At 66.8% G+C, this 23,286-nt stretch overlaps 3 protein-coding genes across 8 annotated transcripts; 2 read left to right on the top strand and 1 right to left on the bottom strand.

The window, feature by feature from the left end:
• On the top strand, positions 1–7,351 carry LOC123024455 (GPI-linked NAD(P)(+)--arginine ADP-ribosyltransferase 1-like). 5 transcript variants are annotated; one of them, XM_044432169.1, is made up of 4 exons: positions 1–1,458; positions 2,006–2,082; positions 3,744–4,458; positions 6,782–7,351. In XM_044432169.1, exons 2-4 carry the CDS (start codon positions 2,014–2,016, stop codon positions 6,874–6,876), a joined length of 879 nt encoding a protein of 292 aa, XP_044288104.1. In that variant the 5' UTR covers positions 1–1,458; positions 2,006–2,013; the 3' UTR covers positions 6,877–7,351. The 5 variants fall into 5 exon arrangements, 3 of the variants coding, with proteins under 3 accessions (XP_044288104.1, XP_044288105.1, XP_044288106.1); XM_044432170.1 differs by having other exon boundaries at positions 1,960–2,082; XM_044432171.1 differs by lacking the exon at positions 1–1,458 and adding an exon at positions 2,293–2,694 and having other exon boundaries at positions 2,008–2,082.
• Positions 7,352–9,747: 2,396 nt separating this feature from the next.
• On the bottom strand, positions 9,748–17,752 carry LOC123024453 (GTPase IMAP family member 8-like). The gene is made up of 5 exons (XM_044432165.1): positions 17,689–17,752; positions 16,440–16,498; positions 13,617–14,324; positions 11,110–11,838; positions 9,748–9,842 (listed from the first exon to the last, which is right to left on the bottom strand). Exons 2-5 carry the CDS (start codon positions 16,459–16,461, stop codon positions 9,763–9,765), a joined length of 1,539 nt encoding a protein of 512 aa, XP_044288100.1. The 5' UTR covers positions 16,462–16,498; positions 17,689–17,752; the 3' UTR covers positions 9,748–9,762.
• A 227-nt stretch (positions 17,753–17,979) lies between these two features.
• Positions 17,980–22,503, top strand: LOC123024458 (GTPase IMAP family member 9-like). 2 transcript variants are annotated; one of them, XM_044432175.1, is made up of 3 exons: positions 17,980–18,101; positions 20,283–20,348; positions 20,658–22,503. In XM_044432175.1, exons 2-3 carry the CDS (start codon positions 20,330–20,332, stop codon positions 21,323–21,325), a joined length of 687 nt encoding a protein of 228 aa, XP_044288110.1. In that variant the 5' UTR covers positions 17,980–18,101; positions 20,283–20,329; the 3' UTR covers positions 21,326–22,503. The 2 variants fall into 2 exon arrangements, with proteins under 2 accessions (XP_044288110.1, XP_044288111.1); XM_044432176.1 differs by having other exon boundaries at positions 18,064–18,101; positions 20,289–20,348.
• Positions 22,504–23,286: the final 783 nt, after the last annotated feature.

Here is a 23,286-nt window from a genome sequence, read left to right as displayed (position 1 = left end):
AGCTGGCACCCATTCCAAGCAGGCTTCACATCGCTACTCCTTTTATATGGCATCAGATTAAGGGGCAGCGAGCTTCCACCAACCGGCAGCAGGACCCACCTTGGCAGCGGAGTCGGTTCTTCTTGCTTTGGAAAAAAGACGGAGGCCCTGCAGGGGGCGGCTTCTTTTGCTGCAGCCACTTCCGCTAAAGCAGAGAATTCCAGCCCGACCTGCGTCTTTTGTTATTCACTTCTGCGGAACCCGTTTTTTTAACACAAAGCACCAACTTTAAGATCATAACACCCTGAGTTAGGACACCTTTTGTCCTGGTCTGCTTGGAAGGATCTCATGGGACAGGGAACCAGAGTCAAGCGTGCTCACCCAGAGCACAATGGGGTGGGAGCTTGGCAGGTTTACTTTTGATTCCTCTCCTAATTCTGCCCACCATGGTGGCGGCGTCGGCGTCGGCGTCCTGTGCCGTCAGGGCACCTCTGACTTCGGCGAGCCCTCGGAAATGTCCTGCCCGGGCCTCCTAAGTTCAAGGATGCGGCTTCCTCCACGGAGTCCATCCACCTCCTGCCTGGTGCCCAGCGGGGACCTCGCCGCCTCCTCCGCCTCCCTCCAGAAGGTCGCTGTTGATCAGCCGGCCCGCCTTGGCCCCAGGAGCTTCTCCGGGGCCAGTCGCTTCCAGCGCATTCCCGGTCCGCCTGTGCACGGTCAGGAGCCGGGCCCCAGCTTCCGCCACGCTGCGCTGTGCCCGCGGCAGTTGCGGCACCAGGGGGCTGGCTCTGCAGGGCGTGAAGTCGCTTCGCTTCTCCTCCCCAGCCAGATCCGCCCCGGCACCCGATTCTGCTTTATTCCCCCTTTCGCATCCCGCTCACGTGGGATGACCAGCAGGTCAGCACTGGAAGCAGAAGTCTTACATGGCTTTCCTTCTGACAACTCCCCAGCTCCTGCACCTAAATTCTGGCCAGGTTCTGGCCTAGGGCCACCCCTGCGAGGTTGGCCAGAAGCAACAAAGAGCGGGGAAAGCAACGCAAATCTGTCCCCGTTCACAAAACCCTTTCTGAGATTGTGCAGGCCTCTTAGTGCCGCCGCTGCGTTGTGCGCTGTTTTGATCACAGCACGCACAAGCCACGCACGGGGGGAAGCACGCGCTCCTTCGGATTCTCCGATCCGAATCCTGATTCCCTGTGATTTGTGTGTTCTGCATGCAGCTCGAAGGGGAGCGCGGGAGGCCGAGCACACCCTTGCCAGACACCTTGGCCCCTGGGGAGCCACATTCTGTCCTCACAGTGGCTTCCTGTCCACGCTTCTGGCTCCGCATCGAGTCAATCGGGCTTCGATCTGGTGGCTTCATGAGAGACGGCGCCGTCTGTCCTTCTCTTTTGCTTTTCCCCAGGAGCTTTCGGAGCGCCTTTGACCCGGAGGCCTTCTCGCCTGTTTCATTCTCGATTGCTTCATCTTCGTAGTTTCAAGGTAAGAAAATGCAGAAGGTGCTGGCCATCGCTTTCTTCCGTAACCAGAGCGAGCGTGAGCGTCACTGCCGCTGTCTGCAATAGACCCTCCACCGGGGTCTCCGTCGGGGATGGCGGCTGCCCCATGGCGGCCCCTTGGCCTCTTCCCGGTCCCTCACCGGCAGGGTGTGCCTGCCCCTCCGCTGCTTGGCCTGTCCTCCTGCAGGGGGCCTCTCAGCCTGGGGTCTCCGCCTCCACTTTTCTGGCTGGGTGGCCTTGCTGGGAGTCCAGCCTGGTGCACGGGCTCGCCCTCCTCTCGCGCGGCCCTCGGCGTCTCAGGTGCTCTCAGACCCTTCGCCGTGGTCAGGGCAGCATCCCGGAGGGGGCGCAATCGCGCGCGCGCTGTGGGGACCTGTGGGAGTGCGCCCTCAGGTGTCGCTCTGCAGGGTCGGGCGGGGCGTTGCAGCTGCAGCCCGTTCGGTCCCAGTTCCCGGCAGGGAAGGCCTGACCGTGCTTCACGCAGGGAGCGCATGCGAAGGGCCCGTTTGCGCTTGTGGTGTCTTCGTCAGGTGCGGCCATGAGGACCTGGTCTCTCCGGATTGTCCTGGCGCTGCCGTGGATGGGGCTCTTCACAGGAGGCTGCCAGGTATGACGGGAGCCCAGAGGGAAAGCAGGGGACTCGAGTCCACAGGGAAACACTCCGCTCTTCCCACCTGGTCCCAGGTCATCTCCAGCTGCGGTGCGCCGGTGAAGGAGGGCACCCACGGCGACCTGTCCTTCACGGCCCGGCTCACTGCCCTTCCTTGATGGAGCAAATCCTTCCCAGACTGGTCTTCCCCTCTTCTTCTGCCTAAAGCAGTTTGACAGCAGGAAAGCAACTTGCTTCTCGATCAGCACATGAACACGGGCATCAAACACAGAAACTCAGAAAGAGAACGAGTCAGAAGGGGTCTCCCGGGCCATCTAGTCTGACCCCGGCTCCAGCCGGCTCCGCTCATGAGGTGCCCGCCATGCGCATGTCCAGCCTGTCCTTGAACAAGATCTGGTAGTGAGAAATCCAGAGGAGGAAGCCAAATTCTGCAGGTGTCTGTGGCACTCAGAACAAACTTAGAGGAGCCTACGTCAAACTGTACGTTTCCCTGGCATCTACACGCACTTTTAAAGAACAGTCCTCACTTTAAGGTTATGACGAAGCACCCGGACCCCCCTAAAAAGAGCTTTCTTTAGAAAATCAGTATTCAGCACGTCTCTGCAAAAGGTGGGCTCTCGTCTCAGAAGCTTCGGTCGCTGAGCAACCAGCTGCCCAGGAACCCGGGTTCCTCGCCCCCCACCCCCAATCCACCCTCCTGCCCAGGGTTGCCGGCTTCCCACGCTCTTGCTGGGAACTTTGTGCGGTGGGAAAATGTGGGTGGGAGAACTGAGCCGGGGCAGCCCCCATTCCTGCGGCACCTGCAGAAACAGCGGAGAGCCCTGAGCGCCCCTTCCCAGGGTGCCCTGAGGGGCCCAGGAGTGGGGGCTTGGGCAGTGGCCGCGGAGCCCCTTCGGGCGCCCTCTCTGCTCGGGCCTGCCTTCTCCCAGGGCGTGTGGGGAGGCCTGCCGGCCGCACCTCGCCCCCCGGTTTGCCCAGTCAGCCAGTGTCCTCTCCGGTCCCCTTTTGGCCAGAGGGAGAGTTGGGGGCCGCAGCAGCTCCTCCGCCCCAAAGCTGGCTGCACCAGGTCGACTGTGGGGCAGGATGGGGCACTGTGGGCATGACAGGCAGGCCAGGGGGCTTCCGTCACCGAGCGGCTGATGTCCAGCTTTGCAGGGACGATGCGCCCAAGGCCGCGCCAGGCCGGGGTGGCTGCCAGGCGTCCGGGGGAAGCGTCACCGCTCACGCTGGATCCCGCCCGGTGCCTGGGGACGTGTGAGGAGCCTGGGCTCTCCTTCGCCCCGGACCCCCACCCGGGCTGACTCGGCCAGGGTCTGAGCTCCCGGGGGGCCCGCCCAGCATTTGCACAGCGCCTGCCAGGAATCGGGCCCCTTGCGCCCGCTCTGCAGGGACGCTCCTCTTCTGCAGCGGGTGCATCAGCCTCCGCGGGCGTTGCTGCACATGGCTTGGAAGAAGGTTGCCGGCCACACAGCCTGCGTTCCCTGGACACCCGCGGGCTTCCCCTCCGCTTGGCCCACTGTCCGAGAAGGGGCGGCACGCAGGCAGAGGGGGGGGCCTCCCGAGGGACGGGTCTCACAGGGCTTGGACGCAGCTCGGCGGGCAGCCACCCAGCGAGGCTCCGCTGGCCGCCCCTTGCCCGTGTCCCCTCTCCCCCGCAGGTCTCTTGCTTCGAAAATGTTTTGCTTGACATGTCCCTGGAGGCTTTTGATGACCAGTACAAGGACTGTGACGCGAAGGTGAAGGCGAACTGGGAGGCCCCAACCCCGCTGAACTTCACGGCCTCCAAAGACTTCGAAAGCACCTGGCAACGGGCAACCTCCGAGTGGGAGGAGAGGAAGGCCTCTCTCAGGGACCTGCCCAGCGGCTTCCAGGCAGAGCACGGCACGGCGGTGCTGGCTTACACGTCCAGGGGGAGCCTGTACAGAGACTTCAATGCAGCCACAAGAGCCGCTGGGAAATCGAGCGAGGACTACCAGAAGCACTTCCCTTTCAAGAGGTTCCACTTTCTCCTGACACGAGCAGTGCAGATCCTGGGGGCCCAGGGGAGCGACTGCTACACGACGTATCGCGGCACGGAAAACGTGCATTTCCAGGGTGCCGACGCCAAGAAGCAGGTCCGCTTCGGGCAGTTTGCGTCCTCGTCGCTGAAGGAGGGGGTTGCGCAGACATTTGGGAAGGCCACCTTCTTCACCATCAGGACCTGCTTTGGGGTCCGGATTAGGGACCTGTCCTTCTACCTGGGGGAAGATGAAGTCCTGATCCCGCCCTACGAGAGGTTCAGGGTTGTGCGGGCTAAACAGGAGAATGACAAGATCTCCATCGAGCTCGAGTCCGACGGCTCCTACAGCAGCTTCAACTGTGGCCGCAAGAACGGTGAGAGCCGGCCACCGGCACGCGGTGATGTGGCGCGTGGTGGGCACACACGTCCCAGCTGAGCCCGTGACCAGCGGGACCCGCGCGCCCAGGGCGATTGGACCCTGACCAGGCGATTAGTCCACCGACCCGGTCGATGCCAGGCAGCCATTCGCTGCGGCCGATGCGGATGGAAAGTTCCAGCGGGTTGGGGCGGGGGGGATCAGCTGGGCAGGGGCTTTGTGAGCGCTGACCCCCGCTGGGGCTGCCCCAGCCCCCTCCGGGCCCTGCCGTGGCAGGGAGGGTGGCCGCCTCCGTGGCAAGGTGAACTGCAGGCCGCGAGTAGCTGTTGACACCCGGGGGAGGGCTCCCCAGGCCTGAGGTGCACGCGCATGCGCACACACGGCTGGGGGAAGACGAGGGGAGGCTGCAGGGAGCCCCGAGGTGCCGCAGCAGCAGCAGCAGCGGGTCCCTTCCCCGGGCCACTGGCCGCTCCCACAAGGAGGGACTAGCGGCGGCCCCAGCTTGGGCCGGGATGAACCCCGCAGGACGCCATCCGTCCGAGCCTCCCCGGGTGTCCTCTTCTGCTCGGCCCAGTCCTCAGCATCAGCGGCCCCTTTGTGGGGGGGGGGCACACAAGTGCCCAGCAGTGCAGGCAGAAGACGGTTCTTCCCCGCCCCACAATCCTTGGGGGAAGCAGGAGCAGCGGGGCCGGGGGCTGCCGCTGAGCCCGAGCATCAGACGAGCCACGTCCGAGCCATGAGGGGAGGCCACACGGGCAACGTGCCCCCCCCCCCACGCAGCCAGATCTGGGCGAGAAGCGCCCTCCTCGGAGCAGCTCCACCGCAGGGGAGTCCCCGTGAGTGGGCTATGGCCCTGGGGGTCGCCCCCTCCCCGCTGCAGTGGGGCTGGCCTGCCTGGAGGCACCTGCAGTGCCCTAGCTGAGGGGGGGGTGCCCCACCAGTCCGGTCCTGGCCACCCGTCCTGGCAGGGCGGAGAGGGAGCCCTGCAGAGCTGTGGCTGCCGGCCTGTGTCAGCAGCACTGGCTTGGATGGCGAAGGGTCCGGCGCGCCAGGTGGCCCGCATTGCCCCCCCCCCCCGCAGCGCTGCTCCCGAGGAAGCCGCAGGGGCTGGATCTGTCCTCAGCCATCGGTGGCTGCGTGGCCTCCCGTGGGCTCTGTTGCAGGTGGTGGAGGGCGCAGCCCGGGGAGGGGCCTGCAGTGGGGCGGGGGCGGCCGTCATCGCTCCCGGGGGCCGTTCAGGGCTCCTGCCAGCCCCTCTCGGGGCCTCCCTGCCTGCTTCCAGGCCAGAGGCTGCGGCGACGGCCACTCGCGCCTCGGAGGGGGCCAGGCAGGGCCCCTCAAGTGCCCCCCACGCCTGCAGCACGGGGGGCGGCACGCCCTGCCCGGGAGCGGGGGGGACCACGTAGCACGTCGCGCAGCTCCTCTTGCAAAGTAAGAACTCCCCCTCCCCAAATTTCTCCCAGTGCCGAACGCGAGAGCGGGAGAGCGAGCCGAGCCGGCCCCCTCGCTTTCCGGCTGGGGGCTGAGCGGTGCGGTGTCCGGCCTCGGCAGGCCCCCGCTGGTGGGCTCTGGGCTAGACTGCTGCAGTGGGCTGCATGTGGGTCGGCCCTTGCAGACTGCTTGCAAGCTGCAGCGTGTGTGAATTGCAGGGGCCAGAATAATGACAGGAGCCAGATGTTCGGGTCACATCTGGCCCACCTCCATGGGCTGCCTGGACGCTTCGGGCCCAACTCAAGGGGCTGGCTCTGGCCTGCGAAATCCGACTTGGCCTGGCAGAAGCGCCACGCCAGCGTGGCTCGTGAAACGCTGGAAGGGGCACCTGGGTGACATCAGGGTGGTGTCCTGAAGGCCCCCCTCGGGCTGCCCCCCCTGCACGGCCAGTGTGGGTGCCTGGTTGATCCACTCCTGGAGGAGCGTCCATGCCTCTCCAGCGGCCCATGGCCCCAGAGCTGTGCCCGTGGCTGAGCTTGTGAGGCGGAGGGGCCTCCTCCAAGCCCCCTCGACACTGGGGCCCTGCCTGGCCCCACTCCGCCAGCCGAGCCGCTGGGCTGCCTCTCTGGGGGCCCTCCTGGCGCTGCCCGTCCGGCGGCCGTGTGGGTCACCTGGGCCCTTCGGCCTCCTTCGTCGGACGGTCCCGCACGACTCTCGGCTGCTGCTCTGGAAAGAGGGAAGACCAAAACGGGGGGAAGTCCTCCCGGCCTTGGCAGAGGAGCGCCCGAGAGCCAAGTGAGGTGCTCCGGGGAGCCGAAAGCGCCCGGCCGCAGGGGCTCCGTCTCGCCAGACTCTCACGGCGGGCGTTTCTTCTCCGCCTGTCTCCACAGCTGCAGGCCCGAGCCAGTCGTCGTCCAGCCCAGCATCGCTGCTGCTTCTGTGTGGACTCCTTCTCACGGCCGGCCTCTCGCCAGACACCCTCTGACTTCAGAGGCAGAGCCCCCCCGCCCCCCCCCCGTATCCTGCAGCGCCCGGAGGGGTGGAAGCGCTGCAGCGGAACGGAGGGGCGTCTCCATGCAGGCTTGCGCCCCAGTGCCCAGGACCAGCTGCACCTGAGCCGCCCCCACTGCCCGCTGGGGGGACGCCAGCGCATCCAGCTTTCCAGCAGTAGTTCGCACCCGTAGGAGGTATCCTCAGTGTGAGCAGAAGAGCCGGCCCCCTGCTTCCCGCGTTAGTGATGTAGATTGTGCTACCTCTGATCGCAGAATCGTAGTACCATAGAGCAGTAGAGCTGGAAAGGCCCAGAAGGCCATCAGGTCCACCCCCTGCTGCGGCAGGACACCAGTTCACACCATCCCACCCAGGTGGCTGTCCAATTCCACCTTGAATCTCCCCAGGGTGGGAGGGCCCCCCACCTCTCCAGGCGGCTGGTCTCACTGCCGTATTGCTCTGGCCGTGAGGAAGCTCTTCCTGATGTCCAGCCCGAATCTGGGTTGTCGCAACTTGAACTGGTTATTCCGTGTCCTGCACTGGGGCATCAGCAAGAAGAGAGCTTGGCCTTCCTCTTTGTGACAGCCTTTGAGGTCCTTCTAGAGGGATATCATGTCCCCCCTCAGTCTACTCTTCCCAAGGCTGAACATGCCCAGTTCTCCCAGTCTCTCCTCACAGGGCAGCGTTTCCAAGCTCTGGATCGTTTTTGTTGCCCTCCGCTGGACCCTTTCTAGTTTTTCTGCATCTTTCCTAAATCTGGACACAGAATTCCAGACGGGGTCTGAGCGGTGAGGAATCTGAGACCGAGATTAGACGGTTGGGGCGGGGGGCTGGAGCCGCCTGTGCTGGCCAACGGGCGTTCCAGGAAGGGGCCGGGGCACGTGTCTTGCCGTGTTTCGCGTGCTTTCGTAAGTGAGGTGAATGAACACCGTTCGGGAGACCTGGCATACGACCCTGAGGAGGCGCTCAAATGGTGGCTGTTGCTCCTCCGTGTGACGAGCTGCCTCTGGGTTGTGGCAACCGCGAGGGAGGGCCCCCCAAGTGGCCCTGTCCGCGCTTGGGGACTCAGGGCTGCGGCCTCGGCTGGGGAGCCCTCGGCTCCTGGCTGGTCCTCCTTCCTCCCCTCACGGGACTGGCCTCTCGGGGAGCCCTGCGCCCCAGGATGGGCCGGGACTGCTTCCAGTTGTGGGTGTGGGAGTCAAACGGACGCCGATATTTCCAGAGGGGGACCAGAGGGAACGACCGCATGAAGCAGGGAAGAAAGCGATAGCCCACCTGGGGGGCCGGAGCCAGGCCCATGGCTGGGCTATCGCCCTCGTGGGGCAGGGACGCCCCAGGAGGAGGGGCTGCCAGGCTTGGCCGCTTGAATTCTTCCGGGCATTTTGCCCCAGGGCCCGTGCCCCTACCCGCCCCCCCCATGGCCGAGAAGCTTCTGCAGAGAGCAAATACGCAACACCAAAGGCAACATTTGGCTGAGCTTCAGCTTTGCTATTTTGTAGTGTTTTTTCTTCCTTAAATGCAAATATTGTGTACAGTTATGCAAAACCCAAACGCAGGGGAAATGCGGGGGGGCAGTGGGGGGTTCTGCATTTTGCCAGAGGGACAAGTTGTCCCAAGTTCGTGGGGTCGGGCTTACTGTACCAGGAGAGGCAACTGTGAGCTGCTTTACACTTTGTATTGCTAAACCCTCCGGACAGACAAATAAACAAACCAGCTGACATTCCTCACCCTCCCCTGCCGTGCTGGGTTTGCTGTCAGAAGCCTTGGCGGCCGCCGGTGTCATGGCTCGCCTCCCGTGCCCTGGAAGCACCAGACCTCCTGGGCTTCGCCTGACTGCGTGTGCTGGGGGCGCGACCACACCGGCACCAGTCCGGCCAGCTGGCCCGATGCCCGCGGCTCTTCCCGCGCCCGCTTTCCCCCGCCGGGAAGCCCTGGCACCAAGCGCCGGCTGCACATCGCGGCCCTCAAAGGCAGCGGGAGGGCTGGGAAGGCCGGGAACAGCCCCGGCCCGCAAGGTCTCCTCGGGAGGCGTTCCAGAGACGAGGGGCCAGCGCCATGGAGGCCATGCCTCTGATCCCCGCCAGCCGGGCCTCCGCCAGGGAGTGCTGGGGACTCCGCAGGGGCTCTCTCCTGGGGCCCTGGGCCTGGCCGTCCCCACGGGGCATGGCCTTTCAGGCGTCTGGCCCGGTCTGAAAGCCCTGCCTGACCCCTGGCGGCTCAGCTTCCCCCCGCGGCCCCCCCGGAGACATGTGGCTGGAGCGGCTGCACAGCTGCGGCTAGGAAGGGAAGATCTGCAGAGCGGCTCCACCGCCTTCCAAAGGCCCCCGCGAGCACGGACACGATCCGGAGCCCTTTCCCTGTGCATGGAGGAGCTCTGCGGACGGAGCAGCACCTCCCCTTGCTGGCGGGCACCGCTTGGCTCTGCACCCGGGCCCCCCGGCCCGTCTCCCTCTGTCCCCTGGAGGGCAGCGGGCCCTCCGGAAGGCTTCCCGCCGTGCCGTGTGCCGCCCGTGCCCAGCCCCCTTCACCGAGCGCGGACACCCGGAGCGTGGAGAGTGCTTTAATCAAGCAGCGCCAGGGATCAAGCAAGGTCTGGACGGGCGGGTGAGGGGCTGCCAGGCGCCGTCTGACAAAGTTGGAAGGGTCGCCAGCCAGCCAGGCTCCCTCGCGAAGGCCTCGGCTGGAGCCGGGTCTGAGCCCTGACTGGGCTGGGCTCCCGGGGTGGTGCCTCCTGCAGGCCGCCCGGGTGGGGGGCGCCCCATTGCCCGCTGCGCTGCTCTGCAGAGGGACGGGCCGCAGGGGTCCAAGCGTGCGCAGGGGGTGCAGTAGCTCGGTGGGTACAGGCAGCTGAGCGATCTGCCGCCTGCCATGGCCGCTCCGTTCACAGGGAGGTCTCCCTCGGCCCCCCCTCGACCCCCATCTTTTGCATCTTCCTTGGAAGCGCGTCAGGGTCCGGCCCCCCTGCAAAGGAGAGGCAGAGAGAGCTCCTGCGGTCAGCGCCCCAGGGCAGAATCGGGGGCTGGCAGGCCTGGGGGGTGGGCTGCAAGGGCGTGTGGGTCTGGGTCTCGTTCTAGCGAGATCTTGGGAAGAATTCCCCACCGTCTCAGGGTCCCCCAGAAGAGTGTGGCCGCTGCGCAGGCAGGAGGATTTCATCTCCACCAGCTTTGGAGATGCGTTTGATGCTCAGGCGGGGGCGAGCGTGAGCCTCTGACCCCTGAATGTGGGAGAAGCAGCCCTGATGGACTTGCCCACAGGAAGGCGGGGGAGGGAGATCCGGAACGAAGCCCCCCGCAGGGTGGGGGCAAGGGGGCTGGCGGGCGGGCACCCGGGACGCTCCTGCAAATGGCCCCCTCCTAACAATGGCTCGCTGGAGGGCCGGCGGGGCAGGGCAGAGCTGTGCGAAGACCAGACCGGGCGGCCCACCAAGGGGACGCTTTCCTTCCCATGCGCTCTGTGGCGCCGCATGCCTGGAATTCGGAGCGCAGGGCAGCCTCCTGGGAGCGCGGCAGGCCTGGCTCTGTTCCAGAAAACGTTCCCGCCTGGGAGGCAGCCAAGGGGGCCGCCGAAGCATGTGACTCATGATTGGGGCAAGTGTCCCGCTCTGCATGAGGCTGCGGGGTGCACGGGGGGAGCCCTGATCCCCCAGCCCTTCCCACTCTAGGGACCTGATCCGGGTTGGCTTCCCTGCGCTTACTCTAGAGCCAACTTGCACCCCAGTATCTCCCGTGGGTCTCAGGTAGTGCCAGACATGGCCCGAGGCTCCCTTCCCTGCAGCCGCACACGGACGATGGCTGCAGTGCCAGCCACCAGCCGGGACGGGGGATCCGGAAGCTCACGGAAGGGCTGCTTCTGCCTGTGCCAAACCGCCGGAAGACGGCCGCCTGGCCTCCCGGGACCTGCCCCTGCCTCCCCAGGCTGGCCATGGCCCCACAACCTGGCCCTGGGGCCCACAGCTCCCTGCCCCGGCCCTGGCAGCCAGAGCCGCCATCCTCTGCACCTGGAGCGGGACTGCGGGGGGGCCTGACCCCGCGGGGCCTCTCACGGCAGGGGGCAGGGGCAAAGGGCCCCGGCATCGGGCAAGGCCTCCCCCATCAAAGGAAAGCAGAAAGGCATCTTGCGCCCAGTGAGGACCCCGGGGGGGGGGGAGGAGCTGCCCGCCCACCCACTTGGCCTGAGCACCGCAAGCCACCCACCCGGGGCTCGACGCGCGGATCCGCCTGCACCGTACCTCCTTCCTCGGGGCTCTCCGCGCCCTCCGGACCCTTCTGCCCGCTTCCTCCGGGCCCCCTTTCTCGCAGCCTGTCTTCCTGCGGCTCTCCGGCTGCTGCTTCCTCCGGGGGCTTCCCCAGAGGCAGCTGCTCCCGCACCACCTGCTCCACCACGGAGAGCAGCTCCTCCACCTGCGCGGCGCTCTCCTTGCCCGTCGCCCTGTTGTTGAACGCGCAGCAGCGGCCCCCGCACTTCCGGGCGAGCTCCTGGAGGGCTTGGTTGCCCGACCGCTCCACGTGCCCCAGCAGGCTGTCCGCGTCGAGGTCCTCCTTGCGCGTGAACAGGACGACCATCTTCTTGGCGGCTTCCTGGCCGAAGAGCTTCTCCACCCCCTGCACGGCCACCTGGTCTTCCCTGGTGAATCGGCCCACCTGCGTGACAAACACCAGCACGTGGCGGCCGCCCCCCAGCAGGGAGCGGCACTTCTCCGCCTCCCGGGCATGCTGAGGTGCCGTGCTGGCGTCGAAGATGGCCGGGGTGTCGAGCACAGCCAGCCGCTTCCCCTTCCACGGCTCCACCCGGGCTTCTCTCTGGCAGGTTTGGGTCACCGGAATTTGGGAGAGTTTCGACTCGAACTTCTTTTCGCCCAGAATGGTGTTGCCCGTGGCACTTTTCCCTCCTCCGGTCTTCCCAACGAGCACAATGAGTATGTCCGAATCCTCACGGATGTGGCGGATGTTTCCGGGCTCTGCTGGGTGGAAACCGGCCCTGCTTAGCACCGCTGGAACAGCACTCGCGTTTTGTCCTCCTGAGGGGTCACACAACACCCTGGCGCCTTTCCTCCTCTGGCTGCTCCTCCCACAAGCCCACCTCATGTCCCACCTGGTGCTTAGGAGTGAAAGCCGGCCAAGCTGGTCAGCACGGGGGTAGGCTCCCCAAGGTGACTGCGATGGCGGCGGACCCGGGTTCAAAGAACCGCAGAATCGTGGCATTGGAAGGGCCATGAAGGCCGTCGGGCCCAGCCCTGGCTGGCACCTCCATCCCACTCAGAGCGGCTTTTCTGCCTTCGTTGCACTGCAGCCCTGGAGCACAAGCTGATTCCCGGTGAGGAAACCAGAGACGCGGCTGCACAGACACTACAGAAGGGCAGGAGTGTCGGGAAGCGGGCTGCTCCGGCACCCACGACCGGAACACCGTCCTCTGGTGCCGTGCTGGAGCACTGAGCCCCTGCAGGGCGCCGGCTCTCAGCCCAGCGACGCAAGACAAGGCCTCCCTGCAGAAGGGGCTCAGCAGTGCAGCTCCCCCGGTTGCATCTGCGCCTGCCCCTGGCCCGGCCCGCCTCCTGCCTCGCCTCGCCTCGCCTTGCCGTGCCGCCCCAGCACCGCGGGGCTCTCCGTGTGCAGGGCCCAGCCCCCATGGCTGCCCGACCTGGCGCGCCTCCTGCCAGGCTGCGCTAACGCGGGGCACCGGCCCCTCTTTGTCCTCCGGCCCCCAAGCCTCGGCTCGCCCATGGCCGGACTGCCCCGCTAGCGCAGCGCTGGGTCCTGCCCTGCCCAGGCCTTGGCCGCTGCCCGCCTCTGCCCGCTCTCCCGCGGCCACGTCCCGGTCCCGGTCCCGGCCGTGCGAGTGCCTGGGGGGGGGGTCGCCTCCTGCTGCCGCGCGTCCGTCCTTCGCACAAGTGGGCAAGTGCAAATTGGTGCGGGGCCCTTGTGTGAAGGTGCCAACCCGGCAGTGCAACAGGGTCCAGCGTGAGCGGCGATAAGCGGCACCGCACTGTGGCCAAACCCAGCGGGCGCCCGAGCGGGAGGCCCTGATAGCCGGCGGCAGGTGGGCGGAACAGCCCTCACGGGGCCCACCTCCCTGCGGGCCCCCGGGGCCCCTGGCCAGAGCCCGCTGCCAGGGTCTGCGTGAGGGGCCTGCTCTGGCCAGGCCCGTCCGGACGAGCCCCCGTGCAAATGCCCCGTTCCTTCCCCTTCGCTCCCACTGTGAGGAGCAGAACGTGCGCGCGGGGGAAACGGGCGGAGGCATGGGGGCGAGAGCCGGGACCCGGACCCTCACCTCCCTCACCGGGTGCCTTTGGGCCAGCCACAGACTCTCGGCCTGGCCTGCCTCGCAGGGTGGCTGTGAGGATACAACAGAGAGGAGGAGGAGGAGGAAGGCCGTGCAAGCTGCCTTGAGCTCTTTGTGCACAAGTGTGTGGGGTAGAAAGGAAGAGTCCGCACCTATTCACTATACAAAATTGATTGACTGATTGATTGATTGATTTCCATGTATTTATGGGCCGCCTATAACTGCTGGAGCCTCCCAAATGCAATGGGATCTACACCCGAGCAAGTTACGGACTTCATTCTGAACCGAGCACGCGGATGCAGCTTGGCAGCCTTCCGGGGGAACGGGGGGGACCCTGAGTTGGCAGGTGGCAGGCGAAGCTTCCCTGGGAGACCTGGACCAGGTCCCACCTGCAGGGACCACCTCCCGTTCTCCTCCCCTGTGCTTTCGCTTTGGGGCGCCTCTTCTCATACTGACCTGGCGAGTCTTCTGTGTCCATCTGGGCTTCATCGGATCCCCCTCGGGGAGGCTCCTTGAGGTACGGCTTGTCCTGATTCTCCCGCACCATCTGCTCAATCACACGCAGAAGCCCCTCAGCCTGGGGGGCGCCTTTCCCTCCCACTGCCCTGTTGTCGAACGCACAGCAGCGGTTCTGGCACTTCCCAACCAGGTCCTGGAGAGCTTCGTTGCCTGAGGAGCGGACGTATTCCTGCGGGCACCCCGCGTCCATGTCCTCCGCGCGGGTGAAGAGCAGCACCATGTAGCGGGGGGCATCTGGGCCGAAGGCCTCCCCCACCCTCTGCACGGCCGCCTGGTCTTCCTCGGTGAAGCGGCCCGCCTGCAGCACGAACACCAGCGCGTGGGGGCCCGGGCGGCACAGCTCGAAGCACCTCCGGATCTCCGCGGACCTCCACGTCTCTGCGACGCGGTCCTCGAGCAGGGCGGGCGTGTCGATGACCGCGACTCGCTTCCCCTCCCACGGCGCCGCGCGCTCCTCCCGCCTGCAGGTCCGGGTCACGGGCTTTTGGGCGGAGAGCCTGGACTCGAACCTCCGGTCGCCCAGGAGCGTGTTCCCGGCGGCGCTTTTGCCCGCCCCGGCCTTGCCGACGAGGACGATGCGCAGCTCTGCTTCCTTATCGATGACACTGATGCTGCTCTCCTGTGCTTTGGGAGCGCCTGGCTTGTCTGGAAGAAAAATTGGGAAGATCCATCACTTTGGGCTGGGCTTTCAAGGACACAGACTCTCTGAACTGTGCATGGGGGGGGCTGGTGCAGCCCAGCGCGACAACGACACAAAGCGGCGCAGCACAGCGTCTGGGACCTTAAGAGCTAAGCTGGCTGGTCACCCAGTGGAGAAAGACTCTCTGTCAGGACCCCCCCCCCACCGCCCAGGAGATCAGGAGGCGCCAGTGGGCCCAGCAGCCTCCCCACTCCCCTCCTGCCCCTGGGGAGGGAATGCGGTCCCCCCCCCCGCCCCAGTCCTGGCCCTTCTTTGGCTTTGTTATATAAGCAGAGCACAGTGGAAAGGGGGGCAGGCCGGAAAGCCCCGTGTGGGCCAGAAGTGTAGGAAACGCTGCCCTGGAAATGCAGCCGGTCCCGCTCCGGCCCCCGGGGCTGCGGAAGGAGGCCTGCCTGTTTCTCGCCAGCCCCGGAAATGGTGCTCCCCAGGGGTAGAAGGCGCCCCAGACTGAAACAGCCCTGGGCAATCGTGCGTGGGAGCCACTCCCGCGCGGCAGGGCGGCCCTTCAGGTGCACTGCGGACCGTGTGCTATTCACGTGCGCGCACACAGGCGCCGGCGAAGGCAGCGTCTCCCTCATTCTGACGAAGGTGGGTGGAAGAGAAACTGCACATCTGGATGCAGCTGCAGGAGAGCCAGGTGAGAGAGCGGGCAGGGGGCAGGCCGAGGCAGCGCGTCTGCGTGCGCCTTGAAAGGGTCCTCCTCAGAGAGGGAATGAGGCAGTGGGGGAGTTCCCAGCCTGGGGGGCCTGAGGGAGCTGCCAGCGGCCACGGTAAGTGGTGAAGGCCGTGTTCTGATCAGGTGCCGCACGGTTCCAGGACGTTCTTCCCACACGGGCAATGCTTGGACCAGCGCCTCCCTCTTGCTCCAGCCTCGCCCCAGACCGCCAGCTTGATCTCCCTCCACCTCGTGCCGGGTCCTCCCAGCTCCACCTTCCATCCTCCGAGGCCCCCGGCCGTTCCAAGCACTGCAAGTCTGTGTCTGGATGCGCAAGCCGGCTCCAGCGCCCCCGGCTCGGGAAGGGAAGGGAAGGCCCAGCCTCTGCAGGGGGGCCTTCATCTTCCCCATCAGGGGCAGAGGCTTCTGCCCCCAGGTTGTGCAGGATGGCATGCAGTCCCCCGCCCCACAGATTTCTTTCACTGCCTTTCTATGCCTCCCCACACATGACCCTCGGCTGGTGATGTGCACAGCAGAATTGTGCAAACAGTCCCCTCGGGCAGTCCTGAGACAGGGCACCACGTCCCCCGATCCTTGGAAGGCCGCAAGACCCCGGGGTGCCAGGCGCACGGGGTGCCCACGGACTGCCCTGGCGAGGACCACGGGGCCGCGCGGAGGAGAGCTCCCTCGGGCAGGGGCCCCACCGCCTCGCCGGGCTCCTGCCCCTCCCGGCCCCGCCTGCTGGGCTGGTTTCCGGCGGCGGGGTGGCGGGGTGGCACCGCGGCAGAAGCGACGCGCCCGGCTGCCGGCAGGTGCTGCGCGGCTGCGAGGAAGGAGAGCCCCCTCGGGCCGCGCTGGGGCGCACGATGGAGCTGGAGGCGAGCGGCGCCTCGGGAAAGCGCCTGGCTCCTGCCACGGGAGGCGGGGCGGGGGGCTGCCGTGGGCGCGCCCCTCCTCTCCGCCCGCCGCCAGAGCAGAGCTGCTGCCCGCCCCCAGAAGGGCTTCTGCCCGGAGGGCGTCTCCTCGGCCGCAGCATCGGCTCGGCTCGGCTCGGCTCGGCTCGGCGGAGCGGGCGCTGCCTGGATGCGCCGGGGCCGTGCGGCCGCTCCCCCCGCCCGCGCCCCGGCCGGGAGCGGAGCCCAGGCAGCGGCAGCTCGGGCCGTGCTCGCAGCTCTTCCGAGGGGGGGGGGGGCGCCGCGAACGAAAAGCACCGCGCCGGCGGGGTCCTCCGGGCACTTCGGCTGCGGCTCCCGTGAGCCCCGGGAGTCCCGGCGCAGCACCTGCGGAGCTGCCCGCACGACCGGCGGCGGCCCGGCTGTGCTTCTGCCCCCACTGCCACACAGGGCCCTCCTCGCCAGCCCCCCGCCTGGCTTCCTTTCCGGGAGAATCTGGAGAGGGGCCTTACCGTTATTACTGCCCGAATACATTTCGTCTCTCCCGGTGTTCGAGAAAGAAACCGCAGCACTGCAAAAGAGTCGGAAAATGAGGGGTTTGGGCAGCCGGTCTCTGGTCCCAGCGCTGGCGTGGGAAGGTGGGTCAAGGGAGGCCCGGGGCACAAGCACCTGCCTCTGAGCCCAGGGCCCGGATCCGCGCGCCAGACGCAGGCACTCGGAGGGGCCTGGCGGGCCACGCTCCAGAAGCGCAGGGAGAGCCCCGGTGCAGGGAAGCGGGAGAGGCTCCGTCCTGCCCACAGACGTGGGGCTCCCCCGGGGGGCAGGCGGCCTTGCCCTGGCCGCTGACACACGCCTTGAACCTGCTCAGGGGCACGGTGGGCACCCCGAATCTGAGCCCCTGGCTGAGCCCCGTTACTTGGGGGCAGCTTGTGGCAGGTGGCCAAGCCCCTTTCTGCCTGGCGGCTCGGCCCCATCTCAGCCAGGAGCAGCGGAAGGGGCTGAAGGCAGGGGGGTGGGGTGAATCCGCCATGTCTCGCAGCAGGCCCCTCCTGCCTGGCATTCAAGCCTTCCCGCCTGTGAGGATGTGGGGCTGAGGCACCCAGCCCTGGAAAGCGCCACAGGGCTGCTGGCCAGGGAAGGGCAACTCCGGGGCTGGATCGCGACCTCCGGCTCTGCAGCCACGACCTGCGGGCAGGAGGCCTTCCTCCATGGCCCCACTGGGGGGGGGGGAATGAGGCAGGCCGCGGGGGCAGCGCCAGGAAGCTGTCTCCTGGGAAGGGGCAGCTGCCTGGGGGAAGAGCTTGGCTGTCAGCACCAGGCGGGGGTCCCTGCCAAACCCCCTGCCCCATCCTGCTCTCTGCCCAGTGGCCGATTCCGGTGCTCCTGCCTCACTCCTCGAAGCTGGCTGGAAATCCAGGCCCTCCGGCCTGCTGCTGGCCCCTAGTCCCGGATGGGGCTGGGGGAGGGACCCCTGCCCAGAGCGGAGGGGGCTGCGGGCAGGAAACGCCCCCAGAGCGGGAGCAAGCCCCCTCCCTGGGCGCTCCAGCCAGCAGCTCTTTGTCCTGTCCGGGCCGCCCCGCCAGCCTTGCGACCGCCGCCGCACCTCTGGGCTTGCGGGGCTTCACTCCCAGCTCTTGCCCGGCCAAGCAGCGCGGGAGCAAGGCAGCCCCACCGCCGTCCCCAGGCAGGCTGGGGCCCCCGGCGAGAGCGTGCCCGGGCGAGAGGTCCTGGGCACCAGGCGGGCGAGGGGGCGACCCGTACCGTCTGGCCGCCTTCTCCGGCGCTCGAGAGACACTGCCCTGTTCCTCTCCGCTCCGCTCCTCTCCGCTCAGGCGTTGCCTCCCGTCTGCTGAGAGGACAGCTGCTTTCTCGGCAGCGCTGGCGAAAATATGCTGGCTGCACAGAGTGGCTCCGACTCTGCCCCCCTTCCTGCCCTTTCCTCCCCCCTCCCCTCCCTCTCCTGGAAAGATTTATGGCGCGCAGCCAGAGCGCTCCCTGAGAATACAGCTGATTTCCCGGAGGTGTATTTGCATCGCTCTCGGCGGGAGGGGAGGTGCCGGCTGGGGCAAGGCTCTTATCCGTGGGCAAGTGGACAGGGGCCGCAGTTCCTCTTCCACCGCACCAGGAGACGCACCCTGCGCTTCGGAGGAGCCTGCTCAGCCAGGAGACGCCAGGTGGGTGCTGGGCTTTCCTTGCGCCCCGGGGGCGGGCGCCCTCCCCGGGCACCCAGGCCCTCGGCGGCCCCACCCGGAGGGGCCCCGTGACCAGGGGCTCGTGTGCCCGGCCCGGGATGCCCAGCGGCGAGGCGCTGTCGCTGCTCCCCCTGCTCTTGGCCGGGACGTGCGCTGGGGCGGGAAAGGCGGCTGCTCGCTCTCCCCGCGGCGCCGCTGCCCCTTGCCCCCAGGCTGGCAGGGCTGCCTCTCGGGTGCCTGGCCAAGAGGGAGGGGCCCTGCCACGAGGCCCCCGGAACGAGGCTCTGGAGCAAACCCTCCACCCCAGGGAACCTCGGCGTTCTTCTCCTCCTTCCTCTCGAACAAGAGAACAGGAGAGGGAAAAGGGTCGCTCTGGGCTCGAGGCAAGGCTGGGGACGGCTTGGAGTGGGGCCGGGCCGGAGGGGCTCGCTTGGCGCTTGAACCATTCGGAGCAAAGGCAGGGCAGAAATGCGACTCATTTATGTACTGCTCATCTGCATGCAAACGTGCCTTTCTCCAGGTGGAGATGCTCAAGGAAACTAGCAGAAATACACAAAAACAAAATAATCCGCTCAGCCTGCCTGAGCGCGGGCTCTGCCATGCCTTCACCGCCGTCCGCAGCTGTACTCCCAGGACAGCCTCTGGGCTGCGTCCCCTCCCAGCCCGTGAACCAGCAACAGGAGTCATGGGAGGAGCCGGGTGCCTTCCCTGTAAGGAAGACGGCTCTCCCAGTCTCCTTGGCTTTTGCTAGAGCAGATCTGGGCTTCATCTCCGCCCTAGGCCCCTCCGTGTTGTGGCAGGCGTGCGTGCCTGGCTTGGCTTTCTGTTCGTGCGAAGCCTCCGTAAACTTCCCTTTGTGTGACTCAGGGCCCTCTGGCTCACAATCCCTCAGGGCGCTGGGCCTCAGGAAACCTTCTTCGGCTACCCCATCAGCATAGCGGCCAAATGCTCCCAGAATTTATGGGCGTCCAGATCTGTCATTTGAACCCGCTGAAGTTTCCAAGACTCCCTCAAGTACTCAGCAACTTTCGGCTCTGGCTGGCTCGTGTGACTGAAGCACAGAGACGGGCGAGGCAGAAGGGGCCTCCCAGGCCGTTGAGTCTGAGCCCCTTTGAAGCGAAGCCGGGGTGCTGGGCGGCTTGTGGGCCAGGGGCCAGGAAGTCTGGACCTGCCCCTGTCGTCTGAGGGGTCAGAAAACGCTGCAAATGGAAATACCTTTCTTTGAACCAGTCCCTCCGTCAATGGCAGGATGTGCCCTTTCCGGGCACACAGGACTGGCTCTTCCGCAGGCTGGAAGGAACCGGGAAGAGGACGAGGCCCGATGCTGCTCCGGGCGGCCATGTGCTAGAGCTTCTCCGGGTGAGGAGCGTGTCCTGCCCTCGGATCACTCCTTCACCGAAGCTCGTGGGGCCCTCCTGTGCCTTCCAGCCTTCCTGGTGTGGGTTTTAGAGCGAGGGATGTCGACATGACATTTCAAACTGCTACAAAAACCCAGTGGAAAGTCACGAATCCACCACAGCGCGGCTCTGCCCCTTTAGGCTTAGCTCCCAGCGCAGAGAAAAAGGCAGAGAAATGCAAACACCGGGGGGGGGGGATGCCAGAAGTGCTTTTTTCCCTCCCACCGCATGGAAGAAGACGCCCCAGCCAAGCGGCGGGCCAGCCCCCCCAGCAGAGTCACCCAGAGCAGAAGCTCCTCCTCGGTTTCCACTGCGCGACACTACGCGTTTTCTGCTAAACCGCTCGTACCGGCACGGGGCACCGAAGCCGCATCCCAGGGAGGGTTCAGAGCGCAGCTCCCTCCAAGACACGCCACACAGATGTGGGGGGGGGGGGCTGAGTGCGCCAGCCTGGGGCAAAGCTCTCCCCTGGCTTCTGGAACAAAAGTGTTCCCCCCACCCCGCCCCACCCTGCCCCACCCCGCACACTTTGCTTCGTCGGCCCGAGTGCCACCTGGGAGCAGCGCCCAGCCTGTGCCTGAAGTGCCAAGCGGCCAGCGAGCCCCACGGGGCCTCAGGGTCGCCCGGGTGGGGGCCGGGGCCGGGGCTGGGGCCGGGGCCGGGGCCGGCATGCTCGCCTGGGCCAGTGCATCTGCCTCAGCCAGTCAAGCCCCTGGCGTGTTTCCCAGTGAGCCAACGCTCCCCGTCGCTTTGTCTTCTTCTGCAGCTCCAGGTCTGGATCCCTTCCCGGTGGCCCTTTGCCCTTGCGTGACCATGTCTGGCAGCAGTCCAGGTGAGGCCCCCCCCTCAGCTGCTGGCCGCATGCTTCTGCCAGGCGACTCGGAGCAGGCGCACCCTCACCCCGCAGACGCACACGGCCGCCCCCCCCCGACACAGTGCCCCGTGGCAGGAATACGCGCAGCGGGGGGGGCGCTGCATGTGGGGGTGGGGGCCGTGGGGGGTGGGCCGAGCCCCGGGTTGTGCATGATGGGGCTGGCCAGCGCCTGCCCTCCGAGACCCCCCTGGCCTCCCCGGGGCCCCAGGCCCGGGCTTCCCTCGCGCGTAGGGCAGGTGCCGCCACGTGCTCCCTCCCTCCTTGTAGAACCCGAGCTGCGGATCGCCCTGATCGGCAAGACCGGAGCGGGGAAAAGTGCCACGGGAAACACCATCCTGGGGATCAAGAAGCTGAAATCCACCACGTCGCCCTCCTCGGTGACCATGAGGTGCGAGAGGTGGGACACCGAAGTCGGCGGACGGAAGATCGTGGTGGTGGACACGCCCGGCTTCTTCGACACCAACGTCCCGGAAGACGTGACCTGCAGGGAGATCAGCACCTGCGTGAAGTACAGCTACCCGGGCCCCCACGCCCTCGTGCAGGTCGTCCAGCTGGGCCGCTTCAGCCAGGAGGAGAAGGACGTGGCCCAGCTGATCCAGAAGGTCTTCAGCCTCAAGGCGAAGGCCTACATGATCATGCTCTTCACCCGGAAGGAGGACCTGGAGGGTCGGTCCCTCCAGGATTTCTTGGTCGAGGGGGACCAGGAGCTGCAGTGGCAGATCGCCCAGTGCGGGGGCCGCTGCCTCGCCTTCAACAACAAGGCGGAGGGCCAGGAGCGGGTCAACCAGGTGGCCGAGCTGCTGAGCCTGATCGACGGCCTGGTGGCCCAGAACGCCAGGGCCCCCTACTACACGGAAGACATGTTGCAGGAGGACCGGCAGGAGGCGTCCAGGGTCGGCTTGGGTCCCCATTTCATACTCTGCAACATCATCTGACCTCGCCCCCCCCAAGCCAGGGTCTCGCAGGCACAGCTCCCTGGCTGGGTGGGGGCGCTGCTTCACTGCCCCGCGGCCGAAGCCAGAGCCGGCCCACTCGCCCAGGCGAGGCCCTCGCGGCCTCCTCGCCGTCACCCGCACACAGCAGCTTCTGGGGCCTCCCAGGCACACAACCCCCCCCCCCCCAGCTTGCTCCTTTTTGCGGAAATTACTCCACAGGGTCCAGGCCCCCTTAGAGCAGGCCTGCTTCGGGGTCGCCAGGCATCCCAGCGTCCGGGCCGGGGAGGCGGTGTGCGGGGGCCCTGGGAATGCTCGGGCCGTGCTGCTGGAGCACGCTGGCAGGGCCCGCCGGCCTTTTCCGGTGATTGTTCCGCAGGCTTCCTGCCACTTATGTCTGTCCAGACACACAGACGCAGCCAGATCGAGACCCGTCCTCCGCACAGAGAGGCGGGAGCGGCTGCCTGGCCGTGCAGCGCAGCGGAAACACGGGAAGTGACCCCTCTCCGAACCCACGAATCCGTGCCTGCACCGTGCCCCGGGGGCAGGCCAGGTGTGAGCCGTGGCAGGGTGAGCGACAGGCCCCAGCTGCAGGCCTTTCGCGGGTGCACCTGGCTGGCGGGCGGCACGCTGCTGCCGAGCACGAAGCCCCCCCCCCCCCCCCCCAGGCCAGGCATGCTTCACCTTCCTCCTGCAGCCTCTGTGCGGCGCCTTCGGGCAGCTGCAGGCAGCGCTCAGCCGGCACCTCCCCGTCGGCCATCTTCAGACCCTCCTCAAAGCAGCTCCCTTCCGGAGTCTCAGAAAGAGGGCGGGGGAGGCTCCCCGGAGCTCCCGCCCCCCCCACCTTTGCCACCCCCTCCCAGGAAGGCGCAGCGGATGCTCTCCACCCGGCTCTGCTGCAGCTCGGTGCAACGGCGGGTGGGGGGGGCAGCCAGATGGCTGATCTGGAGCTAGCCCCCTCGTCTGCCGCAGGGGGACTCTGCCTCGGTGTGCCAGCGTCAGAAGTGGGTTACTTTGCCAGATAACGGCCCTCTGCCACTCACAGTCTCAAAGAGAAACTTTTCGCGTTATATATGTATGCACCTTCCCACACAAAGGATGCCAGAAGCTCTGCTTTGGTTGACTATCATGTACTGCAAGTCTTTCTCCCAATTAAAACGTGCTGAAGCGCCTGCCTTGATCAGCGGGAACTGTGCTTGCTCCTGGGAGTTTCTCATCGCTCCGCCTCCCTTATCACTGGGGCTCAGCCTGGGCCACCTTCGCGCTCCCAGCCCAGTGGCCGCACCCAGAGCAATTCTCAGGGCTGTGTTTGGGGGGGGGGGGGTTGGGGGCAAAGGCGAAAGGCGTCGAGCCAGAGCGCAAGAGAAGCCGGCCGGGGAAGACCTGTTGCAAGACTTGGAATGGGAGGCAGCTGCAGAAAAGCTGGGAGGTGCCCCGTGAAGGAGAGGGGGGCCCCCACGGGGGGGGGCTCCCCCAGGCCAGGGGATTCCATTCCTGCCCTGCGAGGAGGAGTGTGCGGTGCCCCACAGGCGCCCACGCGTTCCATGATGCGCCACGTCTCGGGCTCTTTGGGCGAAATAGGCAACTCCTTTCTGCCCCACTGTTGGGGAGCGGAAGGAGGGCGTGATGTGCAGGGTGTGTGTGGGGGGGTCTCTTCCGTAGAGACGGCGCTTCCCGGGGCCCTGGGGCCCACTGCTGCATCCGACCGTGGGGCCGGTCACATGCCCTCGGGACTCGGGGGGCCCTCCCATCCCCCGGGGAGAGCACATTGCCACGCCTCGGGCCCACTTGTGGGCCTCAGTGTATTTCTGGGAAATGGGGGCAGCGGGGGCAGGGGGTGCCATCCCGGGCACAATCCGGCCTGCGCTTACTCCAGGCGGGACTTGCCCTCAGGCAGAATAAGCCGGGAGGAGACAGAATAAGCCGGATTCACTCCTGTCCGGAGCCGGAGAAGGCCTCCCCTG

This window comes from Varanus komodoensis, unplaced genomic scaffold (genome assembly GCF_004798865.1).
Source record: "Varanus komodoensis strain SLA01 unplaced genomic scaffold, ASM479886v1 scaffold231, whole genome shotgun sequence".
Lineage (NCBI taxonomy): Eukaryota > Metazoa > Chordata > Lepidosauria > Squamata > Varanidae > Varanus > Varanus komodoensis.
The sequence above is the reverse complement of the archived record's forward strand: the minus strand, read 5'-3'. Positions and strand labels throughout refer to the sequence as shown.